The 23,873-nt window shown below is 52.4% G+C and overlaps 1 protein-coding gene across 1 annotated transcript in view; it reads left to right on the top strand.

Moving 5' to 3' along the window:
- The window catches only part of XYLT1 (xylosyltransferase 1), a gene marked incomplete at both ends in the record, with an annotated part of 127,308 nt that overhangs the window by 53,285 nt on the left and 50,150 nt on the right, over positions 1 to 23,873 (top strand). Inside the window, 2 exons of the mRNA XM_080830451.1 lie at positions 1,098 to 1,270; positions 2,249 to 2,451. Coding sequence (XP_080686577.1) covers positions 1,098 to 1,270; positions 2,249 to 2,451 — 376 coding nt within the window. The remainder of the gene's footprint in view (positions 1 to 1,097; positions 1,271 to 2,248; positions 2,452 to 23,873) is intronic.

The raw sequence follows: 23,873 nt of genomic DNA, 5'->3' as shown, positions 1-23,873 counted from the left end.
CTGCCCTGGGAGTGTTGGCAAGGGCGAGGAGAAGAAAAGGAGTCTTTAAGGCTACTTCTAGGATAAAAGGCATCTGGAACCAGAGGGATGCAGGTGGGTCTGATACAGGATCTGGGTGTTCAAAGAAAACTGCGAGATGGTGGTGGCTGATGTCCAGCTGGGCTGATGGCTTAAGTCACATAGTGCTGTTGGGGTCCTGTCACTTGACATTGCTTCCTCTGTATTCTCTTTCCTCTCAGGTGATCTTTCTCCATGTGGGGTTAAAACAGCTCTTAGAATCTTCCAGTTTTGTGTGTACCAGAAAGGGACACCTCTCTAATCTAGTTGTTCCAACAAAAGCCTAGAATTCTGTGTTCTGGGCTAATTAGCTTGGGTAGGTCATTCATCCACCTCTGAACCATACAGTCTGTTGCTAGGGAGATGCTGTGTTCGGACTGGCCAGGCCTTGAGCTCTGGGACCTTCCCTGTCACTGATAATGGAGGGAGACCCTCCCCATCCATAGACTCTGAAAACAGAGGAGGGGATGATGCCCCCCAAAACACTGGATGATAACGCTTTCATTGTGCTAGAGGAGTAAGCTCTAGAGATCTTCTGTACAACCTCGCGCTTCTAATCAACAGTGCTGTCCTGTGAACTTAAAAATAAGAGGGCAGGTGTCATCTTATCTGTTCTTTCCACAATGTTTACCAAAAAGGAGGCTGTTCGGAGGAGAAGGGAAAGTGGATTCTGGGCAGGCAAAACCAGTTCCTGTGTCTTTTGTTTCCTAGCTCAGAATTAACTGCTCCTTCCCCTTCAGAGATGCCTCTCATTTCCTCCTGCCTTGTTCGATGGTTTAATGCAAGTCTTTATGTCTCCATCAGCTTTTAAAGCTCCTCGGAGGTGGGAACCTCAGAGCCCCCCACGCATGCACCAGGACAGCATAAGGGTCCAGGACAAGCTTGCTTGGGCTGCCTGAGGTTTCAGGGCCCCATATGACCATGACCATGCCTTTCAGATAGTCCCCAAGATGAAGCATCAGAGAATCTCCCCCATCCTCCCCCCTATAAAGAACCTGGGATGCTCACCCCACCCCGTGGTCTCTTGGGTCTTCCCCCAGGCAAAGCCAACAAGAATGTGCAGTGGGACGAGGACTCGGTGGAATATATGCTCGCCAACCCCGTCCGAATCGCCTTCGTGCTGGTGGTCCACGGCCGCGCCTCTCGGCAGCTGCAGCGCATGTTCAAGGCCATTTACCACAAAGACCACTTCTACTACATCCACGTGGACAAGGTGAGGACTCCCGCCCACCCCTTGCCCCATGCCCCCGGTTGTCACTTGCTGGCTTTCTCCACCAGTCTGTCGGCTCCTCTCCAAGCCGGCCTCCCTTTCAGGCAAGGCTTGTAGGTTGATCAGCGGCTTCTCCTCGGAGCCCCTCCAGGAGTCTGTGTGTGTGTGTGTGTGTGTGTGTGTGTGTGTGCGCGCGCGCATTTCCGTGTTAGATTCAAAGTTCCCAGCTGTGACTTTAGACTTTTCCGTAAAACTTTTCTTCACTGCCGCACTGGCCCGTGCACTTCCGGTCACTTTGGGAGGCTGGGCATCCCAGAGGTGGGCACATGTTTCCCATGAAGGGCCAGGTGGTAAATATTTTAGGCTCTGCGGGCATATGCTTCTGCCACAGGGATTCTGCTCTTCGTTGGAGTTGGAAAGCAGCCCTGGGAAATGCACGAATCTGTGTGGCTGTGTTCCAATAAAACTTTATTTACAAAACCCCGCAGCAGGCTTTCCGACCCCTGCACTGTCTTGGCAGGGAGGTTTTTGTTGGTCTGCTGACCCCTTCGTCAAGAAGGCATAAGGGAATGGTTGACCACAGCAGGCCTCTGAGAGAGGGGCCGGTGGAGGAATCCCACCCCTCGAAATACTCACCAGGCTTAGACACAGTCACACTTCCTAGCTGCTCATCCTCAGACCGCATGCGTCAGTCTTTAAAAACACAGAGTCCTGGGCACCAGCCCACGCCTCGTGAGCCCTTAGCTCAGAGGTGGGGCCTGGGAGTCTGCATTTCAAGTAACTGAAGGAAATTTTTTAAAAATAAGAAGGTTTTGAAGGCCGCTGTAGAAAGGACACCCCAGGCTGGAATCAGTTCCTTGGCCAAGTCCGTGCTGTTCAGAAGCCGTGTCACCTAAACGGGAAGGGAGACAGAGGGGGTGAGGGGCACGTCCGCCTGCGTTCTGGGCCGCTGAATGTCCCTTCTTCTCTCCTTGGGGGAAGCGCTCGAATTACTTGCATCGGCAAGTGCTGCAGTTCGCCAGACAGTACGGCAACGTCCGCGTCACGCCCTGGAGGATGGCCACCATCTGGGGGGGCGCCAGCCTCCTGTCCACGTACCTGCAGAGCATGCGGGACCTCCTGGAGATGACCGACTGGCCCTGGGACTTCTTCATCAACCTCAGTGCCGCCGACTACCCCATCAGGTGAGGTGGCCTTGCTCTCGCTGGAGGCCAGGGGCGCGGGTGCTTCATGCCCCAGTGACGCACCTCGGAGGCCTGGCCTGTGAGCTCCTTCTGCCTGGGATCCGGGACGGACCCAGCTGCGTTCACGGGTACACGCAGGAGCCAGAAAGACCCCTACCCAGCTGGAGTTTCCATTCAAGTTGGCTTGGGGGGGAAACAAACAAAATTAGTAAAATGGCACACAAGAAAAATAAAGCAGAACAAACCAGCAGGGAGAGTTACAATTTGAGCAGGAGCGGCTGGGTGAGTCCTTCCCGAAAAGAACAGGAGGAGGAGAAGCGAGTGTCTGGGACCGGGAGCGTGGCCTAGGCCGAGGGAACAGCAGCTGTGGGGTCCTGAGGTGGGGCTGTGCTTGCTGTGCTGGGGGGACGAGGGGGCTCAGGGTGGCTGGAACAGAGCAGGTGACGGATGGAGTAGTAGGAGGTCGGAGAGAATCCAGGGGCAAGATCAGGTTGCTTCTAGAACGTGGGTGCCACGGGCATGCTTGATTCGGGGCAGGACCGGGTCTGACTCTGGTGTCGGAAAGGGGAGCAGAGGGGAGGAAGGCAGGTCTGTTGTGACGGCGCGACAGTCACGGACACGCACGTTTGGGCTGTTTGAGGCTCACTCTCTGTGTGTGCATGTTTGGTGGCTATCAACTTGTCACAGCTGAAAGGCTTGCCCACGTTTTAAGATTGGGAGGTTTCACGTGAAACTATAAAATGGGGAACTGCTCTCCAACTCCAGCCCCGGGCGCCCCTGCGGGCCCTTGGCCACAACCGTGTGCAGCTTCCTCGGCAGCCGGCGGCCCCGAGGCCCCCAAGAAACTCAGATGCCACCAGGAAGGTCCGTCCCTTTGCACAAACACTGATCTGCTCTTGAAAATCGGCCATAAGCAGAGGAAACCCCTCTAAAGATGTCATGAGGTTTAAGAAAAAAAAAAAAAAGGGCAAGAAAATGAGCTTTATTTCCCGCCAGAAGGCCACTCTTTGCTTGACTGTGTCTTCCATCCTGATTTATCGGTGGGGCTAAAAGCGAGAAGGGGCTGGGGAGCAAAGGGCGGGGCCTTCCTTCCTCTGATGGCACGAGGGCAGGGGGTGGGGACAGCATTCCCGCAAGAGCCCGATGAAGGCATCTTAAAAAATAATAATTTTTTTTTTTTTAAATCAGGGCGGTTTCCAAGCAGGCACTGGAATGCCAACCACAGTCTAATGAACCCCCACATACACGTCACCTAGTTTCAGCTCGAATCAGGTCGTAGCCAGTGCCGATGGATCTGTGCCCTCCCCCACTTCCCCACCAAAGTGCTTCCCAGACACCCTGTCGTGCCTTTAAGAATTTCAGTATGCATCCCGTTTAAGCTAACATCCACGTGACTGTCACACTTAAAATACTGACCATCGTTCTTTGTGCCATCGAATATTGAGGCCACACATCCCCAGGAGTTGGGGGTTGAACCAAATAAAATCCAGGCAGAGAGGGATATTCCCTGTTTAAAGCTAGAAACAGTCTCTGTCTCCTTCACAGTGCGATTCCGGTGCCCTGGCGCACAAGAATCCTGGTGCCCTCCTTGGCTTGGTGGCATCTCATTGTCTGCTGGGAAGCCCTGGGCCCTGGAGAGGACCTGGGGATGGCAGAGTCGGGTCGGTTTCGGCAGGGTCCACCTGGCACTCTTGAACCTGAGAAAGATGAATGTTGTTAGAAAGATCCCCGTTTTTCTTTTGTTCAGAGGAGAGCAAGGGTAAGCAGATTATGAAACAACGGCTGGCAGATCTCACTTATTCACTTGTTCGGGTGCCCATTCCATAAACATGTGGTCAGCGACTCCTATGCTAGGTCCTGTCTGGGCGTTTAGTGAGCAAAATGTGCCCCAAGCCTTACCTGATGGTGAATGTCCCCTAGTTGGGAGAATAGAATTAAAGGCGCCATGTGAAGAGTGAAAGAGCTAGAAAATGGGGGGGGAGGGACAGGGTCAGGCAGTCAGAAAGGCCTCTGAATGTGCCAAGTTTGGACTTGAGAACTGAAGGCTAAGAAGCGATTGTCAGGCAGATGAGAAAGAGCTCCTTCTCGACTAGAATTTCCCCACCTGGACACTCCTGACATTACTAGCCTGGATGCGTCTTTGTTGTGGGGACTATCCCGGGCATGGCAGAACATGTAGAAGCAACCCCTGGCCTCGGTCTGCTAGATCTGCTCATGCTGAACCCCAACTCAGGACAACCACAGATAGCCCCAGACATTGCCCAGTGTCCCCAAGGGGCAGAATTACTTCTGGTTGAGAACATTCCCTGAGGGAGAGAACAGTCTGGACAAGACATGGGTCAGCGATGACCTTGCTGCATTTGAGAAATTGAAAAATGGAGGGAGTATAGTGTATTCTATAGTATAGAATGAGGAGAGGCGAGTGGAGAGAAGCAAGTGTAGATGTTCCCCCTCTGTCTTCCAAGAAAGGACTGAGTTCAAAAACATCCCCAGATGTTGAGCATAACAGTTAACAAGGCAGCCACTTCCTTCAACCCTCAAAGCAAACTTGTTTTGTAGAAGGGCAACCTGGGACCCAAGGTCATGGAAGAAATACATGGCAGAGTGGACATGAGAACCAGGCTGTTCCAAGGCTGGTGTCCTTTCTGCTTGAAGTTGGCCCTTGGGGAAGTCAGCCAGAACTAGAGTGGCAAGATGGCCCCAGGGTATGTAGAGAGCACGGCAGGAGCCAGTCCCGCCCCTCACATGGGACCTCTTGGCAGCAGCGAAGGTCCTTGGAGGTAGGAAGGTCACCTGTGGTCCCGAGTCTGCTTATTCATCCTGTAGACCCCTGGTGGAGACCCCGGAGGTCACCTCATCCTAGGTCAAGGGGCGATACTTGGCAGAGATCTCTGGAGGTCAGGTGGGCATTCCTGTGCTCACGAGGCTGCCCCCTAGGGGCCCTGTGTTGACTTGCCACAACCATGGCCTCAACCAGCTCAGCTGGGCCAGGGTAATGGGATCTCTAGCGTTTCAGCCTCCAGGAGGGTGGGTGATGAGAGGCCCAGCAGATGGCTTAGGGTTCGAGTCCGAGTTCTGCCACTTCACTAGCCATATGACCATCTGTGAGGAAATTCAGTCTTTGTGAAACCAGGATCCGATCATAGAACCTAGCAGAGGGTCGGGCACTTACCAAGTGCTCAGTAAATGTCAACTGTTCATTCCTGAGCGGCATCCAAGGCTGAAACTCCTGTATGTCCGAGGGGCCCGGGAATCCTTTGCTAGACCACGTGCCAAACCGATTTGGGGTTTCAGAGAAGAGAGTTCTGGAATTTTTTGCTTTCTTAGCTTCAGTGCTCCAGGTCCCTCTGTGCCTCGGTCCGTCTGTCCTTCCCTCCCTCCGCCCCCGCTGCCGTCATCTCTATGCCCTCCCCCCCTTCTTCTGCCTGCTTCACTCTGCCAGCCTCATGGCCAGAGGCACTTCACGCCTCAAGCCCTGCTGGTTCCTCCTGCTTTTGTTTCTGTGAAGTCGCCCCACGCAAAAGCATATGAATTTTGCAGATGAATGGTTTTATCCTGGGCAACTCTGATAGGCTTTCACTTCCCATCTGCCGCTCCATCTGTAGCTTCCAGAACCACTACTCGCATCCCGAGAAGGATGAGCAAACTTAGGAGCCTCCTCCAAGGGGCAGGAGTGCCCATCGGAAGTTTCTAAGAGGCTCTGAAAACAGGGGCTTTCCAAGGGCCGAGCCCACCCAACGTGGCTGCTCTGGGCTGTTGTAGATTCGACCCTACCTCTCTGTGTCCCCCTGCCCAGCACGAACTGGGGAGCCAGACTCTTCTCCTCTCTAGCCATAAGGACTCACTGATCTCGACTGGCCCCCAGCCTTGTAGGCCCTGGACACTGAGAGCCTGGTCGCAGATTCTGAGCCATCACCCTGGCTGTGGGGACAAGGTGCACGGCATTCTGCACCCCAGTTTGTACACCTGAGAAGGGGACCTAGTTAGAACCTATTTCACAGGAACGTTGGGAAGCGTCAATGAAATATTGACTATCCAGGGTTTCAGCACCGTGCCTGACACATAGAAAGTGCTGGATAAATACAGGCTGTTGATATTCTAGCGGTGGAATCCTATGGGCCTCAACCAAGCTGCTGACTTCTCTCCCTTTCCTCATGAAGAGACTAGCAAAATATTACCTGAACTCCCATCTCTCTCAAAAGTGGGAAAAGCAAAGTGGGACGATGAAAACTGAATGTCTCAAGAAAAACAGAATAGAACCAACTTGTTTGTGAATGAGAAGCATGGTCCTGTGTTTAGAATATGCAGGCTACGTGTGTTTAAAGAATCCTTCCTTCTCTGCTGTGACATGACGCCGGGGCCCACGTGGGCTCCGGCTGGAGTTGGTTATGCCTCCAGGACATCGACAAAATGAGATGTTTACAAACACTGAGACTCTGCCCAGTCTTGAGTCATCAAAGGACGTGGTGGGTCTGTTGAGTGTATCCTGCTTACTAAGGCAGGAAGCTATGCCGGGCGACTTTTCATTAGTTGGGCTGCAAGGGACCAGACCAAAGCATTTCATTCACACTGTTACTTGGTTTGGCCTCGTAGTATAACAGACGCCACACTGGCCATCCTTCACTAGGCCCTCTGTCCTGGGTCGCATCAGATGCACACGGGAGGAGAGCTGAGCGTATCTATGGCCCCTCGGGGGGGGGCCTCACATTCTGTCTGGTGTGCACACATATGCACGTGTGTATATGTGGCAGGGGAAAGAGTGTTGACGTTTTTCAAGCTAAATCTGGGATCTACTATCTTGCCTCTTGGGGATCCACTGCCCTAAGGTCTAACCCAGTGGGGCCCACTCTGGGGACATTTCAGTGACCCTTGTCTGTAGACCCAAACTGTTGTCCTAAGCTACTAGCAGAGCCCCAGGCCAGGAGCATAAGAACCTCTCTGGGGTGACTCAGCAGGAAACATCAGCTCATAAAGACAGGAAGCAGGTGTCCAGGCTTCTCAACTGTCTTAAATACAATGTTTCCGTAACACTGATGGAGCAAAACTTCCATCCGGGTCCAGCAGACATTCCCTGCACACCTACTGTGTGTCCGGTCCTCTGCTGGGGTCTTTTACATGTATTTTGTCTAAATCCTCATCCCTCAAAACATACCTTTCGCCATGTAAGAAAATAGGAGGTTAATGTTAAAACAGAACCTCTGGTCAGTGTTGCAGAAGTCCGACCCTTGATTATGCTTAGCACACGTCCTGGTCAGCCTAGGATCTGAAGTTAAATGAATCAGTACCAATGCCCAGGCCTCTGTGTATAGTTGCTTCCTTTTCAGTCCTTGAGTCTGCCCAGTGATTCTTTTTATTTTTTTTTCGATTTTATTTATTTGTTTGAAAGAAAGAGTGTGTAAGCGAGAGAGAGCGAGAACATGAGCAGAGGGGGGTGCCGGAGGGAGAAGTAGGCTCCCGGCTAGACACCTAACCGGGTGAGCCACCCAGGCGCCCCCTGCCCAGAGACTTTTGAGTGGGTCAAAGAATTCCTGTTGGTAACAGCGATTCACAAACACAGCAAATGCAAATACAGCACTTAGTACGTCCCAGGCATAATTCTAAGAGCCTAACGTAGTCCCGACAGCAACTCTATGAAGTATACGTTTTTAGTATCCCCATTTTTCAGATGAAAACACTGAGGCACAAGGATGTTAAGATACTTGACTACAAGGATACAGCCAGCAAGTGGCGAAACCAGGAGTTGTTTTTTATTTTTTTAATTGAGGCAAAATCGACCTAATATAGAATGAACCACTTTAAAGTGTTCAATCCCGTGGCATTTAGGGCGTTGATGGTCCAGTTCTAGAACATTTGTATCATCCCAGGAGGAGGCCCCATACCTCGTAAGCAGTCCATCCCTCCCCATCCACCACATCCCCCACCCAGCTCCCGTCAACCACTAATTTGCTTCTGTGGATTTGCCTTTCCTGGATATTTTGTAGAAATGGAGCCATACAGTAGGGGACATTTTGTGACGGGCTTCTTCCACTTAGCGTGTTCTATCAGTCATCCACATTACACCCTATATCAGCACCTCGTTGCTTTTTATGGCTGGTGAGCTGTCCATTGTGTGGACACACCACTATTTCTCTGTTCATCAGCTGATGGAACCGGGATTCTTGGGAGCTCCCCGCAAGCCGTGTCTCTCAGCTCGGATCATGCTGTGTGCTGAGAACGGAGGACCTCATCTGGTTCGGGAAGCCGGGGCTCTGTCCTTGAGAGTCTGCACAGCCCCTGGTAGTCAGGGACTCTTGCTGACTGAGCGCTGGGGATGCTGAGGTCAGGCAGGGATGCTGATGGGACATAGCCCTGTCCACAGAGGCCCGGTGACCTGTCCCACTCAGCCCGGCCCCCATCGGCCTAGTTCCCAGTGTTTCCAGTTGGTTGAGACAGATTTAGGGGCTGAAGATGGAAAGGTGGAGGCCTACGGTCTGAACACGAAGCTTACCTGTTCTTCCTTCCTTCACCATCCAGCTCCCTTCTGAAGGCAGCTGGAAGCAGTCCCGTACTCCCACAGATGAGTTCAGGAGATGGGGCTCTGTCTGCCTTTCTCTTTTCCTCAGCAGATATGTATTGAGCACCTACTGTGTGCCACTGCCCTCATCCGAGTGGTCAAGATCGAGCCAGACCCCCAGGGTTCAAATCCCAGCTCTTCTGTTGTCTAGCTATGAGTTGGGGCTTGAGAAAATCACTTAATGTCTCTGTACCTCAATCATGTCATCTGTAAAATAGGGATAATATTGGCACCACCCCATATGGTTGCTAAGAGGGTTCAGTGACTTACTGTACATAAAGTGCTTAGCACACAGCGCTATGTGGCAGCCATTGTTACTAATAGAAGAGAAATGGACATTAAGCAGAATGATGAAAGGGGTGAGCACATCACTACAAAGAAAGGCAGGTGTTCAGAAGGGAAGGAAGGGGGGATCTAGAAGCACCCAGCAGGCGAAGGTCACCTGGGCTAGGGGCCTGGGACAGCCTCCTGAAGAGGCAGCATGTGAACTGAGGTGTGTATGGTGGGTGTTTGTACCTCAGCGGAATCACGAGAGGTCCCAGGAGAGCATTCTGGGAGAGGGGATGGCCCGAGCAAAGGCCCAGTGGTAGGAGGAACCGTGGCATGTTCAAAGCTAATGTAGCTGAAACAAAGGAGCAAGGGATGCCTTTCTGCCAGTGAGGTGGGTCAAGGCCAGTCCCTACAGGGACTTTGGATCACCTGATGGGTGGTTGAACCCTTCGCCACGAGCCGTGCATTTGTTTTTTTTTTTTTTTAAGATTTTATTTATTTATTTGACAGAGATCACAAGTAGGCAGAGAGGCAGGCAGAGAGAGGGGAAGGGAAGCAGGCTCCCTGCTGAGCAGAGAGCCCGATGTGGGGCTTGGTCCCAGGACCCTGGGATCATGACCTGAGCCGAAGGCAGAGGCTTTAACCCACTGAGCCACCCAGGTACCCTGAGCCGTGTGGTTTTAATGAGGAGAAATCATATTTGCAATATGGAGGGATCACTTAGGCCTTTGTGGGGGACAGTTGGGAGGGAGACACAGGTGGGAGTGGGGAGGCAAGCAGGGCAGGAGGTGGTTGCTTCTGCTGACCCCAGAACCACGCCTAGAAAGCTCTGGGTGGTCTCCACTCCTCCCCAGAGGCAGGAGTCTAGGAAGTCATCATGAGCTTCCTGAATGCAGGCCGCCATGTGGCCTTCCGTCACACAGAGCCTGGCAGCCACCTTCTGTTTTGGGACCAGGGCCCCACCTGCATGAAATACCCTTATGGGGGAGACTCCCCTGGGCAGAGGCTAGCATAGAGAAGCCAGAATGGCCTAAAGGGGAAAGACCTAAGGCTATGATATCTCTTTGTTCTTTTAGTTTTAGGCTTACGGTAAAATACACATCACGTAAAATTTACCCTCTTAACCTTTTTTGCACTGAGTACATTCATTGGCACTGCTGTGCAGCTAATCTGCAGGATGCTTTTCATCTTCCAAACTGGAACTCTTTACCCGTTAAATGACAAATCCACATTCTCCCCTCTCTGGCCCCCTGCAGCCGGCACTGTGTTTCTGTGAGTTTGACTTCATATAAACGGGATCATACAGTACTTGGCTTTCCGTGATTGGCTTATTTCACGTAGCATGATGTTCTCAGGGTTCACTTGTGTTGTAGCAGGTGTCCGAATTCCCTCCCTTTTTATGGCCGAGTAATATTCCGCTGCATGCTTATTTGTTCCATATTTTGCTTATATGTTCCTCTGTCAACAATGGATGCTTGGATTATTTCCACCTCTTTTCCGCTGTCAGTAATGCTGCTGTGAACATGGGTGTAAAAATACCTCTTCACCTCCCTGCTTTCAGTTTTTTGGGGGATACACCCCAAAGTAGGATTACTAGATCATGTGGTAGTTGTGTTTTATTTTTGTTTTTTGAAGACTTTCCATACCGTTTTCCACATCAGCTTCCCAACCATTTTCTGCACAAAGATTCCCACCAGCAACGCAGAAGGGTTCCAATCTCTCTACACCCTTGCCAACGTGTCATTTTTCTGGTTTTTTGATAGTAGCCGTACTAATAGGTGTGAGGTGCTTCTTGTTCTTTTTAAGGAGCATAAACTCCTGAAGCCGGGGACCCTGTGACCCTCGGAAGCATTGAGGAGCTGGCGCAGCTCTCGGTAGAAGCGGGAGGCTGGCTACAGGGAATCGTCTCCCCACAGATGATGGCTTTCCAGTGATTCTTCTAGAACTTCGACCCGACCCATATCAGTCCCCTGGGTCACTTCCCACCCTGCTCAGTAGCTGTGCCTGCCCATCTGTTCACCAGAAGCTGGAAACCCGTGTGCTCTGCCCCACCTCTCCATCCAGGTCTGCCTGCCACCTTTCTCATGGACATTCCCACCTGTGATCCCCTCCATCTCAGCCCAAGTCACACCCTCACTGCTCCTGGGTCATCAGAGTCCCCCAGGAGGATGGAGGCAGAGCGGACCCTGAAAACGGGCTGGAGCTTCAAGGCCATCTGGCAAAGCAGCAGGTACCACGGCCTTCTGGAAGAGTCAAGCAAACGTGCAGCTCACGTATCCCGTCCTTGCGGAGCCCAGGCTGAGCACCAGGCACTGTGATAGGTGTTAGGAGATGGAACAGTGGAAGGGCCTCGCTCGTTCCCTGAGAGAGTTTACACTCTATGGGAGAAGCGGAGAGCCTCTAAATTCAGTAATGGGAGGGCGTCATGATGGAGAGTAAGAAGGGGTCAGGAAAGACAAAATACCTATAAAGAGTGTGTTTAAGCCATGTCCCAAGGGGACCCACCCATGTCCTTAAGGGGGCCCCCTATGAAAACAACAGGAGTGGAGGTTATCAGGCAAAGCGAACAGCATGTGCAAGGTTCCTGGGGCCAGGGCAGAGCCAGCGTGGTCCAGGAACGAGAGAGAAGGGCAGTAAGGAAGAGCAGAGCCATAGAAGTGGGGAGGGAAGGAAGCGGAGTTTGGAGAAACCCATGAGGAGAGTTGCCAGGCCTGGTTCCACCTTCCTTCCCCTGCCCACCTGCCTCTTCTCTCCATACTGGCAGCTCTGTCCTAGTTCCCTGGGGCTGCCAAGAGGAATTCCCCGGTAGGGTGGCTTGCAACCACCTCCATGACCTTAGAGTTCTGGAGGCGGGAAGTCTGAAATCAGGGATGTTGGCAGAGCCGTGCTCCCTCTGCAGGCTCCTGAGGACAGTCCTCCCTCGTGTCTTCTCTCTCCTGCTGGTTGCGGCCGCCCGCAGCGCTCCTTGCCTTGACGCGTCACGTGACTCTCTGCGTCCGTCCTCGTTGGGTTTTCCATCCTCTCTTTCTCTCTCTCTCTCTCTCCACATGCCTTGTCATGGGCACATCAGTCACTGGGTTTAGGGCCAGCCTGAATCCAGTATGACCTCCTCTTAACTAATTTGCCCCCTACAAAGCCCCTCTTTCCAAATAAGGTCACCTTCTGATGACCTTATTTTGGATGGGAATTCTGAGGAGGGGGATGCCCTTCAGCCCAGGACAGCTTCCCACGGCCCCTTGCTGGGTGCACATAGGATGCAGCTGTCCTGGGGGAGGGGCAGGGCTGTCCTCGGTCTCCAGCAGTGTCTGGAGCCCACTCCGAAGGCCGTTCTTGCGCAGACTGTCCTCTCGCCATCAATGTGGGGATGGAACCGGTATTCCCCATCCCTTCGCTCAGCAGTCATTTCCTGAGCACCTGCCATGCACCGGGCCCTGTGGGTACAGCAGGCAGCAAGACAGGGTCCCTGCCACAGCCAGGATGGTTCTCAACAGGGGATAGTCAGGGGTCCACGTGGTTCTTGGACGTTTTCCTCAAATACCTTTAAAAACTCAGGTTCTTTAGGGGCACCTGGGTGGTTCAGTCGGTTAAGTGTCTGGCTCTTGATCTCAGCTCAGGTCTTGATCTCAGGGTCATGAGTTCAAGCCCGGTGTTGGGCTCCATGTTGGTCGTGGACCCTAGTAAAGAGAGAGAGAGAGAGAGAGAGAGAGAGGGAGAGGGAGGGAAAAAGAAAGAAATATATTAGATATATACATATATATATATAAAAAAGTGTGCGTGTGCGCGTGTGTGTATGTGTATGTATATCATATTCTTTAAAATATCATGATCCCACCCAGACCAGTTGAATATAAATTCCTTACGGGAAGCAAGAATCTGTGTAGTTTTTCAAGCTCGCCAGGTGGTTGGAGTACACAGACCCCTGATCTAGGAGAGACACAGACGTAGTCACTTAATTGCAGTGATAAAAAGGATGGTAAATGCTCTGCTGGAAAAGACGTTAGCCTCAGTACTCGGTGGGAAGTCCTACTGAGGGGGCCCAGCTCCCAGGGCACTGGGTGTGTCCATCCCTCAGCATCCAGCCACTTCTGTTCTTTGGATGTTCAGAGATGCACGTCCTCGAAGACCCCCAAACCCTGGTGGGACGCTGTCCAAGGAAAGCTCTGCCCAGATGCTGCGTGAGTCAGAAAGGGCATACCTTCTCAGGCTGTTGTTCACAAGGAAACTCGAAAAACATGCCCGTAATTATGCTGTTAACTGTTTTGTTTGCATCTAGTAGCAAAATAATCATTTCCTCAGCCCTGTTATTTTTCAGCCTGACGGAGCACACTCCTGCCTTTGCAGAAGTGCCGTTGGCTCCTCTCTTGCCAGCTGTTCTGGGTCTCCTGGCTGTATCTGAGGTCGGACAGCCCGTCGGGCTCTCTTGGGGGCCAGGACTGACCCAGGGCATCCGCCGGACAAACGGAGAGCAGCCCGAGTGCTTGGAGCTCTCAGGGGACTTGGTGGAAAAGCGCTGAGGCTCTTCGGGAAGCCAAGAGTGGTCATATCGGTTCAGAACACTGTCTTCGCTGCCGCAGATAAGGGAGGACGTTCTTGGGAGGATAGGAGAGTGGCAGGAAAAAGGCAAGAATGATGTGACCGTTTCACCCAAGGGATGCCGCCGTCGGGTTTAAATGCATTTCAGCCATATTGTCTGCTTGCTGTTTTGTTTGTTTGGGTTTTTTTCCCCCATTTTTTCATTACTTGGGGGGGGGGTGTGCGGGGGAAGTCCTGGGGTAAAGAGTTGATTTTATCTTGAATCCTACGTTCCTTCGCCCGCAGACAGTAGAGGACCTCGGTGATTCACTCATTCATTCAGCACATGCTAAGATCCTTCTAGATGGCAGGTGACGGCAGGTAGCACCCTGCGGTGGAGCTTTGTGTGGTGATGGCAGTGTTCTGTGACTGTGCCCTGCGCTGCAGCAGCCACTAGCCACGTGTGGCTAGTACGGGCTTGAAATGAAACTTTAAAAAAAAAAAAGCTTGAGTCATGCCCTGTGGGGCGGAGGAACCAAATTTTAAAAGTGGTTTGGTTTTAATTTAAATGTAAATATGGGGCGCCTGGGTGGCCCAGTGGGTTAAGCCTCTGCCTTGAGCTCAAGGTCATGATCCCAGGGTCCTGGGATCGAGCCCTGCATCGAGCTCTCTGCTCAGCGGGGAGCCTACTTCCTCCTCTCTCTCTGCCTACTTGTGATCTCTCTCTCTCTCTCTGTCAGATAAATAAATAAAATCTTTAAAAAAATAAAAATGAAAAATGTAAACAAACAGCACATCAAGCACCTCAGTCCTGGATGCCCAAGGTGCAGTAGTGAGCCAGGCAAGCGAGAACTGCCTCCACGGGCCTACGGCTGTGTCACAGGCGGAAGTACTTGCACTAGAGAGAGCCGCTGTGTCCTTAAAATGAGAGAGAGCAGATGCTACCAGTTCAGAGACAGTGTGGCCTCCGTCCTCTGCCACTCTGATGGTCTCGCCAGGTCGCAGTCTTGACTATGCATTGAATTTTGCCACGTATTTTCTTCCTAACATTTCCCTCCCAAGAGCTCAGAGTTTTCCTTCCCTCTGGCAGCAGCTGTGTGTGTCTCTGGGGATGGGACGTGTCCCACCCTGGGTGTCTTCCCACCCCGTGCATTGAGCCTGTTCACTTGTCGGGAAAGCAAGGCCTTCATTTATGTGGCTTGCCCACCAGTGGCCAAGAGGCGGGGTGATGTGCCTTCTAGGATGCTCCAGGTGCATCCGGGGAATTTGGCCGTGAGCCCAGGGTGGTCCAGATTTGTCTTAAGGGCAACCTGGAGGGACAGCATGTGTTCAGAGGTCAAGTGGAATAAGGGAGGGGTGTCTCCACTCCCTTTTTATTGATGATCACCGAAGTTTGGATGAGGCAAGTCTGAGGGACATTGGGGGGGGGGGTCATTGGGGAGGTAGATGGAAACCTGGAGTCAGGGCCCAGCATGGAGAGCGGTCAGGAGTGGACGCTCCAAGTGGATGTCTGGGGGAGCCCTTCAGGACCTGCCAGACTCCCGTGTCTACTCGTGTCAGCTAGTGTTTCGCAAGCACATGCTATCCAGGGCTCCCTGGCCAATGCATTATCCGAAGTCTCACCAATCCCAGAAGTCAGATGCCGTGGCTGCCTCCCACCTTACAGATGCAGAAACTGAGGCCAAGGGAGGTTGAGGAATGTGTCCCATGTCTCATAGCCGGTGGGGATCAGAGCCAGGGTTTGAGCCCATGCCGCTTTGGTCACCAGAGGGGGAAAAAAGACCTGAGTTCTCCACCAGCAGATCCTAGTGCACCCACTGGGCAGCGCTGGAATGAAGCTCTCCTCCCCGCTCCCCCGTCTAAATCCATGTTCTCTCCATCTGGACGAGAGTCCAGGAGGCAGAAATGTCCAGGACCCAAAAGAGCAGCAGAGCACAGCAGAGCCTGACTCAGGGCCATCCCCGTGCAACAGCTGCTGAGAACCCCATCACTGTCTGCTTTGGTCCCCACTGTATGGGGTGGGGGGCAGCAGGTGCAGAGAAGGGCACGCGGCTCAGTGGGTTCGAGGGACTGGCCCAAGATAATACAGCTTGGCAGCAGCCAAGCCAGGACTAGATCGCAGGCTCAGTGAGTCCCAAGTGCCGAGTGCTTTCTGCTCCACGAGACTGGCCAGTGCGATGCACGAGCACTTGACCCCAGGGGAAAGGGCCAATCAGTCAAGAGCAGGGGCCCCACCACGTGACCACCATGGCTAGAGTAGTCCAGATGCCAGTGGGCTGTCTCCCTCTCTGGCTAATAGAAGATCGGGGCTCCACCAGTCCTGCTGGCTCCAGGCATGGACCGAGGAACCAGCTGTCCTGCCCTAGCTTCCAATTCTTATTATAGTCCTCTTCCCTCCTGATCTCAGTCTTTAGACTCGTACCCAGACTGCTAGACTGTGGTGCCTGATGGAATTCTCACTCATTTAAATGTCAGCCTCAAGCAGGCATAATTCAGAACAAACGGCTGCTGTCCCTCCACATCTGCACACTTGTTCCATAGCAAGACCAAACAACGCGGGCATTTCCTGCGCCGTTGCCCGCTCCCCCAAGGGCACGTGAGAGGTCCCACGGTGTCAGCCTGACCTGTATTTGAATCCTGTCTCTGCCCCCTACTAGCTGGAGACAGGTGACTCCAGCCTTCCCGAGTCTAAGTTTTCTCCCCTGTAAGAGGGAGATGTCAGTGTTCCGTGTCAGGGAGCCACGTGAGGAACAGTAGCCGCGAGGGAAGGCGAGCCCTACCCTACGTCCAGCTCTGCAGGCGAAGCTGTCTGAGAAGCAGCCAGGTCAGAGCACAGTGGCTCAGGCCGGGCACCTCTGGGGGGCCTTGTGTTCATCCCTCCCGCCTGCGGAGGGTCAGCCCTCCCAAGGGGCACAGAGGAGAGAGAGGGATGGCCCAGTGGGCCAGGGAGACCTTAGCTTACTGCATCTACTCAGTTGTGTGAATGGAAGAGGCATAACAGCAAACTGTGACTGTTCGTGATCTTGACCCCAAGGAGTCAGGTGCTGCTGAGGTTTGAGGCCGGAAACAGAAACAGTTGTGGAATGCAGGTGGGGGCGACCACCAGATGGGCACCCAGCCCCTGATAACCATGCCCGGCCATCTCTCTGGCACGGACAAATCATACCAGCAGTTGATTCTCCCTTGGGGTGAACCTAGAAAGGAGATGGGCCGACGAGGGCCTGCCCTGGGAAGCCAACCAGAACCACCCTCCCCCACAGCGATTTCCTGGGAGGGTCGTTATAAACATGAGAGACTCTGCAACACAGGACCTAATCTACAGCTGGGCATTCGTTATAGGAGCTCAGGAAGTCATTCTCTTATTGTTATTGTTACAAAAGCTAGACATCCTGGGCACTTCTTCATTCTAGACCAAAAAAAAAAAAAAAAAAAGGTGGGTCTGGCCTTTTTTGTGGTCACTTTCTTTATTTTGTCCACTGTTTTCTATCCCTGTGCCCTTGTCCTGCTGTTGAGATGCAGACCCAGAGAGGACGCGCACACGCCTTTTGAGAAATGCGGTCGTGATGCGAGTCACAAAGGCTGTCGCCTTGAGCTGAACGATGTCTTGGTGCCTCTGCTCTTGAGCAAGCCTGGCCCCCATCTCCATTCTCTTCTGCAAGGCTGGTTGAAAAGACCCTTAGTGTTTATCAGCCTCCTTGGCCTCCGTGGACTGAGACACCCCTGTTCTTCTCTAGTCTGCTTACTCTCAAGTCACTGCAGCTGCAGAATCTCCCTCAGGTTTAAAAATGCTCCTTCATAGTCCCACCCCCAAACCTCCTCGCCACTTTTACCACCCCAACCCTGTCCCTGGGCTCAAGGAGTCTGCCTCTGGCCAACCTGATTACCACTGCGAGGCCCCCAGGCAGGGTTAGAAAGTGACTGGGGCATCTGGATGGGTGCGCAGCCGGTGGGGAGAGTGTCATGAACAGAAGCCAGGGCAGAGAGCGCAGTCCCTGGGCTTGCCCCCTACCTCCTTTGCTCCTTTTACTTTTACTTTTACTTTTCCTGAGACAGCCCCATGCGCTCCAGATGGAACATGGGGAGCCCCGGTTCTTAACCTTGGTCGATTGCCTGTAACACTATCTCATCAGAAAGTGGGGGATGAAGAAAGAGGGGGTCGTTGGTGGTGCCAGCCAGTTTTCCCAGGGTGAGACCCCAAAGCGGAATCCCACAGGAGTGCTGTGTTCCCTTGTGGAGGAGGGACGGCAATGGTGCCCCCAGGAGCCACCGCCTGTCTCCCGTGTCCTTTGCTCCTCCATAGAAGGATTCTCCCCTGTGCAATTTAATTGTGTTCATCAGTCAACATTACTTGGCCAAGCCAGCCAGGGGCACAAACACTGCCACCCCTTTCTCAATGTAATTGTGCTCTTTGGGATGCCGGAATGTTGTTTAAGGCCAAGCAGTTTTTGATTACAGAGTCAATCTTTGTTTAAAAGTTGGCCGCCCTGGGGAAGTTTTCTAACAAGTTACTTTAAACAATGCATTCTCTGGACACCTACAGCTAAATCGTCCCATTAATCCAAATCGCTTTGCCGGGATGTGGTGAGGCTGCATCCGAAGCCGGGCCTCATTCGCTGGGCACCGGGGCTGCAGGTGGGAGAGGCGAGAGGCCCGTCATGTCATGAACTGACCTCCAGGACATGCCCCTCTGCCAAGTGTGCCCACCCCTGTGCACCCAGCGCCAAGTGTGTGCAGGGTACTGGGCTGAGGGCTTCCCAATCTCATTGAAACTCTTGGCCGCCAGGTGAGGTGGGACCTTCAGCATCCCCGTCAGAGAGAGGAGGGACAGGAGCGTGCCCAGTGGTGCTCAGTTACTGCACAATGGAGCTCAGGCTTAAACCCACCTGTGTCCTCAGCCACCAGCCATGGCTTCCCAGGTCTGATCCACAGACCACGGGTGGTGGGCAAGATGATTTAAAGTGGTACACAGACATTTCTGACAATGTCAATATTTAGGAAGACCTAATACAGCCCTGATTTCTGAAGCTGAAATTTTCTTTAAAAAGACAGTTGATCTCGGGGCACCTGGGTAATGCAGTCATTTGAGCGTCCCAGCTCGGAGTTTTTGTCTCAGGTCATAAGTTCATGGGTCATGGGATTGAGCCCCCCATCAGGCTCCCCCCGCAGCACTGAGTCTCTGCCTGAAGATTCTTTCTCTCTGCCCCTCCCCCATCTTTGGTGCGCACGTTTGAGCGTTCTCTCTCTCTCTCAAATAAATCTTTAAAAATATGTCTATGTATGTATAGTAGATCTAGGGGCATGGTGTGGCTCAGTCAGTTGAGCGTCTGACTCTTGATCTCAGCTCAGGTCTTGATCTCACAGTTGGCGGTTCAAGCCCCATGTTGAGCTCTGTGGTGGGCATGGAGCCTACTTAATTTTAAAAAGAAAAGAAAAAATATATATACACAGAGTTGATCTAAATAAGGAAATATTAAAGCACATATACATGGGGCATGTGGCTCTCAGTCCTTCCACAAATACTTACTGAGTGCCTGGTGTATGTCGGGCAGTTTTCTGGGTGCTGGGATACAGCGGTAAATAAAGTAGATTCCTTTGAGGCACCCGCATGCTGGTGAGGGGGAGAGACAGTAGATAAGCAAGTGGCTAACAGATCGGGTGGAACTGCATCCCAGGGAAAACAACAGTGTGGAAAGAGGAGGGGGCGGGCCGGGAAGGCACTTCCTAGGGTGGGCATCTCAGGCCGTTGTGAGGAAGGTATATGAATGACCACAGAGAGAGAAACATAATGCCAATGAACATTTTTACAAAGAGCCACATAGTAAATATTTCAGTTTTGCAGGCTGAACGGTCTCTGTCCCGATGGCACAGTTCTCCTGCCGGAGCGACAAGTCAGCCGTAGACCACACATAGACAAACAGGCATGACTCTGTTCCCACGAAACTTCACCGACGAAAGCAGGTGCAGACCGCAGTACGCAGACCCATGCTCTAGGCCGTTCTGCTGCATCTCCCACAATTCAGATAGTGACTTTGGCCCAGACAACACATCGCCTCCTTTGCAAACTCGCTGTCCCATCCCCCACTCTCCCAACACCCATCTTCCCCCACGTGGCTTTTCTGCATGATCTCCAGTGACTCTGCCAACTCAGGCACCAGCTTTCGGTCCACTCCATGCATCAGACTTCATGACCCCACGCGGAGGGAGAGTGTTAGAGATTGCTAAGGGCTTTTGGGAGCTTCCTCCAGACCCTGGCCTCGACTCCCACCCAGCCCTGGATAGCTGAGCTTGACATCAGACAGCAGTCCCCTTTTCCCTTATCTTTCCTCCTGCATGCCTTCACCATCCTGAAACTTGAGCTGGGAGGCAAGGCCGGCCGGGAGGGGACAGGCAGTTTGTTCACATGGGTTCTCTGTGACTATAGGCTTCTCCAGCCCCCCACGTAGGGTTTGTCAGCCAGAGAAGACAGTACCGTCTTACCGTCCAGCCTTCTCGGTATGAACCTGTCAGAAATACCTTGTGCCTGTTAGCACTGTAATTTACCCTGCACCGCTGTCCTCGCTCGGAATCAGAAAAGTTAATGACATTGAATTCCAAGACTCACTGATTTCAGTGTTTAGCCCACTTCCTGCTTCCCCAGAAAGCACTGACTGGTTGATCTTTCCTTCGCTGACCTGGTAAGTTCCTGATGAACGCCCCAATGCCAGCTAATTCTCCAAGATTTCCTGGAGTGACTAGGCACGTGTCCTTGGGGTGCCTTCCGTAAATCTGCCTGATCTTGTGGGTCCGGTTCTGTACCTCAAGGTGTTTGGACTCCCTTTCTGTAACGTGTCTCATGAATCTGCCGTGGGCTACACTGCTGATTGGGGAAGAGAGAAATGTGTAACCAAGATGATGACCACGAAATGCCTTCTCATGAAATACCAGCTTTAGGACCTCATGATTGATTGACTCATTACACATCTGTGGAAACATACAGTGTGCCAGATGTCTGCAAGGACCTGAGCTTACAGCTACCAGTAGGGTAGTTAACCTCTCTGCCATCACAGATTTGACCATTAAATCATCACGTCTTTAAGACAATGTTAGGAAGGAAGTTTAGGTGGATATATACAGCAAATCCCCATGTGTACAACCATTTCCCTTCTAGGGAGTCAGAGAAAGCTTCCCTGGAGAAGTGTCTCTGAGCTGAGAGTGGAAAGGAGAGAAGGAATTAACTGGATGAACAACTGGGTACAAGTTTTTCAGGAGGATGGGGCTGTGTGTGCAAAGGTCCTGAGGTGTGAGGGAACACGGACTGTGAATCAAGTGAAGAGAGGCTTATGTGGACAAAATGTGGAAAGTGGATAAACACACAGAACAAGGCTGGAGAGTCCGGCGGGCCCAGATGCCTTGGGACCTCAAGAGCCCAAGTTCTGCTTAAAAGCAACAGATCATCTTGGGAAAAATCTATGTTGGAAAGTACCCTGATGAGATTGCATTAGCTCCTAGACAGTTTCTCAGCAGTGGGGGAAGAAAGGGAAGAAAAAAAGGAAGTGAAGAACTCTACCAGGCTGCTGGGGTGGGAGGTAGAATATGAGAGCTAATATTTTCTGCGAGCATATCTGTGCATTATAGCTCAGGTAATTACTTTTCCAGCAGGCTAGTCCCCCCTGTGGTTTCCTTGCTATTCTCTCTCGGGCCTCTCGGCAGCACGGTGTTCTCAGTCTCCATGCCCCTGGGGTTTCTGGAGAGATGCTGTAAGCTGGAGCTGGACCCAGAAACGCCCTTTCCATTCTCTGGTAGGGGTTTGGGGGCTCAGGCCATCGGGCAGGGTAGCAGAGGGATCAGAAGTGTGCGCTTGGGGACTCACCAGAGTCTGAATCCAGCCGTCACACGTACTGGCCCCGAAACCCTAAGGCAGGTGGCTTGTCCTTTGTGCACCTCTCGCTTCTCATCTGGAACACAGACAGCATCAAGCTTCCCTGCCTCAGCCTTTGCGGTGAGGATTCAGCTGTATAATTTGAAGGGCCTCGCCGGACACAGAACGAGTGCTCAATAAATCAGGACAGTAGGCTGACCTACCCTGGCCAGTTGACCAGGTTGCCAGTTGCGCAAGTGTAGAAGCCCCTTTCGCTGAGGCTTAACTCTAGTACCTGGCACCAGCGCCTGGCACATAGCAGGAGCTCAGCAAGCCCTTTGCGCCAGGAGGACTGAAGGAGGAAACGAGTGGTCAGTGGCCGTCCCCTGCAATGCACCCGGCCGCCGTGCCCACAGTCATTTATTCCTGTGTGGCGGAAGGCTCGCTGATGGCGTGTCCCTCATCCACCACTTCCGCAAGTATTCAAAGCGTCTCTGAGCTTGTTCCTCGATTGAAGACTAGTGGCAAGGTTTTGTCTTTACTTATTTCTCTCAGCTAGAGGCATTTGCAGATTTCCCCACCATGAAAATGGAAAACATTCCAAAGCATCGGAGAGTCAATTTCAAAAGAACAATGAGCCGTGGTGGGTTCTCACAAATCTTCAAGTTGGCTCTGCCGCTTCTCCACTTAACTGGGGGTGCCAGCACGGACGGGGGGTGGGGGCCCATGTGCGAGTCCAGCAGGCCAAGGGGTGTTGACACATCACACTTGTGCGGCAGCCTGCTGGCTTCCCTATAGCCTGGAGAGGGTCCGAATCGCAAGCGATCCCCCGCCTTTTCTTTTTTTTTAAGATTTTATTTATTTTTTGGAGAGAGAGAGTGAGCAAGAGCAGGGGGAGGGGCAGAGGGATAGGAAGAAGCAGGCTCCCTGCTAAGCAAGGAGCCCGATGTGGGACTCGATCTCAGGATCCCAGGACGACACTTCAGCAGTTAACCGACTGAGCCACCCAGGTCCACCGCCCCCACCCCCCTGCCCCCCGGCCAAGTGATTTCTTGATGTCCCATGGCCGGAACTAAGCTGTCCCCATGTTCCATAAACAGGGCTGAGGGGTAGACCGCCCACCTTCCCTCGGTTTCCTTGACTAAGCCTCTGTGCCGCAGCCCTGGGGCTCTGAGGCCCATGCATGTCCCTGCCTCTGTCTCAGCTGGCACGGGTCATGTAACTTTTCGGTCCTTCCCCATGAGCAGAATGGGTGAGAACAGCAGTCCCTACTACTTGAGGTTGCGAATGCGAGGGGATATGAGGGGATTTGTATCCCGTTCCTGGAGCACGTGACACCTCTCCTCGGTAGTTAGCAGCAGCAGCACTGTTGCTGGGTAATTTAGCCAAGCTTGGGGAGACTCAGTCGGTCCATTGTAAAATGGAGCTAATGCTCCCCTTTCTAGAGAAGTTGGGAGGGTAAATGTATAGTGTGTACGAAATGTTTACGATATACCAAGCACAGTTGGTACTGTAGCCATGTTATGGGATCCCTTTTTCCATTTGCGATATTGGGGTTCAGCTGATAGAAGTCACCATGAGTGACAGACATTTTATGCATTCACAGTGTTATCCAGCCAACCATTATTCCAGTCCCAGACATTTTAATATCCCCAAAGAAAACAGTCTGGCCCATAAGCAGTTGCTCCTAATTTCCACGCCCCACCCCGCCCCCTGTCCCTAGGTCCTGGCAGTCACCAGTGTCCATGGGTCTACCTATCCCAGATATGTCATATGAATGGAATCACGTAACATGTGGTCTTTTGTGCCTGGCTTGTCTCATTTTGCACGATGTTCGCAAGGCCCGTCCATGTGGCGACAGGTGTCCTTATCGCACTCTGTGGTATGGCGGAATAATATCCCGTTGTATGGATGTACCACATTTGGTTTATCCGTTCATTGCTCAGTGGGCATTTGGATTATATCCTCCTTTTGCCCATTATGAATAGTGCTGCTATGAATATTTATTCAGAAGTTTTTGTTTGAACACCTGTTTTCAATTTTTCTGGGTATTATGGTGACTTTTTAACGTACGCAGTTCCGGTTCAACTGTCTAACAGAAAAAAGGAAGAAAGAATAAAAAGATAAAGTAGGCAAAAGGGCTTCCAGCTTCTGAGGGTTTCCTTGTTTTTGGCTGACCCCAGCCCTTAGGGGGCCAGCAAGGGAACCAACCATAGAGAGAGGTTGGGCTTGGCTTTGTTCTCAAGCTCT

This window comes from Martes martes, assembly GCF_963455335.1.
Source record: "Martes martes genome assembly, chromosome: 18".
Taxonomy (NCBI): Eukaryota; Metazoa; Chordata; class Mammalia; order Carnivora; family Mustelidae; genus Martes; species Martes martes.
This window is presented reverse-complemented; position numbering and strand designations above follow the sequence as displayed.